Raw genomic sequence first — 4,638 nt, 5'->3', positions numbered from 1 at the left:
ATGCGCAGAGCGAAACCCTTCGGTACAACTACCTTGGGGGAAGATGTCATGCAGTGAAGAAGATGGCACTCGACCAAAGAAGAAAAAGTAAGCTAACGGAAAGACTGAAAGTGACTACAACATGCATCCGATAAGTTCCAAACCAAAAGAAGATCATTCTTGAATTTACTAAACAAGCCACAGAGGTATAGCAAGCGGGCTGTCCATGGTCATGTAACCTGTCGGATATTTCAGTGATGAGGCTCCTCCATCGTACAGAACAGTGGGGCCGACGAAGGGGATAAATTGGATGTAAAACAAATGGCCCGCGGTCGCTCAGCAGGACAAAGTAAATGAGCTGCTGCTATCATGATCGCTCCGATGGGCTCTAACAAGCTTTCAAGTTGGCAGCGACGACAACTAAAAAAGATCGCGAGCAGCGGTGACAGGCTTTGAGGATCAGTTCGGAATGAGCTCGACCCCCTTAAAATTCAGAACGCCGTGAGTGTGGTATATCATTCGTTGCAGGAAGAAATATAATACTCGCGAAGGCGTCTCCGAAACCTCGATTATGCCTACCATCTGATAGTTACCTCAAAATCCTCACTATGTTGTCCATGCCCATCAATCAAGTGATTTAACTGCATCTCATGATATCTTAGCAACACCTTTTACGAAAGTGAAACCTTCAGAGTTTAATAGAGTTTGGTTAGAAAATAAGACCAGCTCATTTGAAATATGTAGCGAATCGATACCCACTATTGGTGTACGCTACATACACCGAATTAATCCCTAAAGGTTGTGCTTCGCAGATGGATGTCCATCCGTTTTATAGCTTTGATCGAGCATGGTCGGAGCATAAAACCACGCGTAAAAATGAGATGGGAAGAGGAAGGCATCGATTTGTTTTATCTGTGGTTGAGTTACCATTTCAAAACGGCAAAAAGGGTCGATTTACAGGATATCGATGTGGATTTGGTGGTTGATCGATCCGAGCTGTCGATTTGGGCTAGATCGATTTGTACTTTTTAATGACCTCAATTTAATAAAACGATCTCTATTTATGATAAATCGAGCATTAGGCTAAGTGAAATGGACAAAAGCATTAGGATAAACGAGTTATTTTTTTGTTTTTAATCACGTTGTTGACATTGAACTAATGTTTTCTACCTGTACATGCACAGCATAGCGTACTGACGAAAGGATCTGTCGATTGGAATGTAAGGAGATTTCTTTTTCTACCATGAATTATTCATCAATCTCCTCAGTGTACGTCGTCATTATAAGGGCTCCATCATGGAGTTCATTAGGGGGGGGGGGCGGGCGAACGTCAAGCATGTAGCGAATGTTTCGCTAGTCGCAGCATGTAGGTGTTTCTCGTTAAGGAATTGAGGAGCATATGAACACCCTTTTGAGATCCTCCAAGAGTGGGCGAATTGGCATTTACATTTTTTATTATACTACATGTACATCGAGACTGCCAATGCAGACAAAATGTACGTTTATCTTAGATTTTTTTTCTAAAGATTTTACTACGCAGTAAGCTGTGAGGACACCCTCGATACGAGCCTGCGGTGTATTTGACTACTTGAAGTACATGTTGTGTATCGAAGAGTTACGGCAACCGAATGCTCTTGTTATCGCTGTCATACCGGTTAGTCCTTGACACTTGTCACCCTGATCTGTAAAAGAGATTGAAATGTGTTTTCAAAAAGACTACTACTGGAATACAGTACATTTAATACATGTCATGAACTCGTCAATCAGATGAAGAAAATGATGATATTAGAGAGGATGCACTGTCAGTAAAGCTCCGCCGTCACGAGAGCTTTGGCTAACTAGCAAGCAGCGCCAGGCACAACAGGCTCCGTCGGGGCCGAAGTTGGGGCTGTCGTGGGGGTATCCGTAGGATCATCAGTTGGCGCAGACGTGGGAGCATCAGTCGGAGCGATCGTAGGAACATCAGAAGGAGCAGATGTAGGGGCCTCGGTCGGTGCAGTGGTGGGTGCCTCTGTGGAGGGGGCCGTCGTGGTAACCAAGGCATCGCACTGCGTCTCGAAAGTGGAGGCGAGCTGGTAGACGTTCATGACGGCGTTACTGGTGGGGATGGTCAGGTCACAGTCCGGAGGGTTCGTAGCTAGCACCGAAACAATGAGGTCATGGCACGCTTGAACAACGCACATCGCCTTGCGCTCATCGTCCGTGGGGAGAGCGGTGGCGTACAGCATGTTGTAGCCTGATTCCGAGGCACACTCGTTGAGAGCCGTACCCGTGAGCAGGCCAACCATGCCAAGGTACGCAGACTGCTGCTGGGCAGTCGTGCAGGCGGCGGCGTCGGCAGAGCCAGCTAGAGCAGCGACAGCGGAGGCTAGCACGAAGTACGTGTTCATTGTGTCTTTCTTTTTCTGGTCGTCGAAGTGACTGAGTTGCTGTGAGCAAATTGGAGAATGGCAAAGACCGTGGAGCTGGATGTTGCAGGGCGAACAGAATTTGCAAATTCATTTGCTGTCCGATGCACCTCTTTCGAGCAGCGGCATTCCTAGTAGTACTAGGCTAGTACCGGTACAGGTAGTTTTTTGCTGTGATACATACCTCGGCTAAAGCCTGGTCTATGCTTGGCCTCTTCAAAACAAAAAGTACATGGAACGTGCACGGGTAAAATAAAGAGTGGTCACAACTGTACTGAATACAATACATGTATGCTCCCCCTTGTACAATAATATACATGTAGATATTTTAAGATTGACCAACGGGGATTAGCACCACAGATGGATCGACTTGACAGGGGTATAAGGAGGTAGTATGTATGGCTAACGAGTGGGAGCTCTGTACTTAGAAGCGACGTTTTAAGTGACAGAAAATCCTCTCAGTAGTCATAGCGTCGGGAGACCACTTTTTATTGTTATTTAAGGGGATTCCTATCGCGGGATGTAGCATACAAAGACCTTTATTTTCATTCAATTAGCATTCGATTCGACCTAGTTTTGACCAGTAAACATTGTTTTTTCTTGAATCTTGCGATTATTCTCGGACAGAAAAGTATATAGTATTATAGAACTTTAGACTGTAAAATTGGTTATTCATACCGATAGCTACCAACAACTTACTACACGTTTGCTCGCCATCGTAGCCACCCTTGCGAAGCTCGCAATGCGAACGGCCAGGGTTGCCAGGGTGTAGGTTTTTCGTTCGTGGGGATGCTACTGGACGTCATCGACGGGCATAGGGAATTCTCTATCAGTGGATAAAGTATTGATAGATTGAATCGCTACTATTCTATGTTGGATTTCCGGAGTCCTGTACAATCTTTATCTTAGCGAATCATCCCTTCCTTTTTACAACTGAGGGGGGGAATTAAGCAACTGGTCATCGGGGAACTGCATATTTATTGGTATTGAGGGTGTATTTCAAGGCTAGGGAAAACTACCAAGGGGATGTCTGCACTTCTATTTACAGCACCAATAGCAGTCTAAACCAGGCCACCAGTGATTCACTGGTGGCTCACTGAGTGAATGCTTCACACGTGACTCGCAATTTGCGTAACGTTTCAACTGGATTCACTTCAATCAACGCGCCAGGGTCGTCTCCTCTATAAACTCCAGAGAGAGTCCTTCAAGGACTCGGAGTTGACGCAGTGTATAGTTTGCTACCGTATAATAACATTGAGCCTTTTGACCGCCGCGAGTCGCGGCGCGACTGCCTGCTGCAGCCTGAATCTAAATCAGGGTGGCATCTTCGGCGAAGACTGCGCTGGCTATGAATCGGATCCTCCGATTCGGAGGATCCCCATTGCAACTTTGCTGCTCGAAACTGCGCCTTTGAGGTACCCAATGCACCAGATGCTGGACCAGCCTGGTGCTGCGTGTCACGCAGTGCGTGATCGGAGTGGTAGTGTATCCGGCCACGTCCCTTGTTCGCCTACATACAGTAGAGTCTTTGACGTCGTCTCTGACGCTGACGAGGGTTTGACAAAGAGATGACCAACTTGTTGAACATCGTTCCAGTCTACTTTACGCCGGCATCACTTTTGACACGCATCGCTATCTCTAGTCGGACACCTCCACAGTCAATGGAAATGCCAAGGCTACTATACTGCAGATCTAGCTGTGGCGCTCTCTCGCTTGGATCATCGTCTTGCAGTGTTCATCCAACTTCCACGGCTTGGTATTAGTGTCGGCCCGGCACTGTTGGAGCAGGCCAGCGACTGCCTCGGTATATCAGGATTCACCGCTCCTGTGCTATCTCAACTGCACTCAGCACTACTCGGTGAGCAGTGCTGGGCAATCACCGCGATAACTCTGAAGTAAAGAGCTGCTGGGCATCACCCCTTTTCAATAGGGTCTTCGTTCAGATATACGTGTGTTGGCGTGCACCAACAACAGCAACGAGCGTGACGGGCTTTTCTCACTCTGCAATCTGCTCTGATCTCCACAGCACTCCTTCCAGGTACCATAAACACCAAGGCCATCTTCGCCATCGCCGCCGTTGCCATTGCGGGTTCCGCCGCTGCCGACACTTGTTCATCGTCGCAGCAGACGTCTGCCTACACGACGCTGGCCAGCTTGCTGACGCTGGTCTCGTTCCAGGGCTGCGTTGACGACTCCGGCTATAGCCTTCTGTGCTCAACTTCGCTGCCCACCCGATGCCGAATACGTGGAG

General features: G+C 47.7%; 1 protein-coding gene across 1 annotated transcript; it reads right to left on the bottom strand.

The window, feature by feature from the left end:
• Positions 1-1,714: 1,714 nt before the first annotated feature.
• Positions 1,715-2,459, bottom strand: PITG_12556 (elicitin-like INF6; the record flags this gene model as incomplete). The annotated part of the gene is made up of 1 exon (XM_002900387.1): positions 1,715-2,459. One exon carries the CDS (start codon positions 2,367-2,369, stop codon positions 1,818-1,820), a length of 552 nt encoding a protein of 183 aa, XP_002900433.1.
• Between the last annotated feature and the right edge of the window lie 2,179 nt (positions 2,460-4,638).

Source organism: Phytophthora infestans, genomic scaffold, assembly GCF_000142945.1.
Source record: "Phytophthora infestans T30-4 supercont1.26 genomic scaffold, whole genome shotgun sequence".
NCBI lineage: Eukaryota > Oomycota > Peronosporomycetes > Peronosporales > Peronosporaceae > Phytophthora > Phytophthora infestans.
This window is presented reverse-complemented; position numbering and strand designations above follow the sequence as displayed.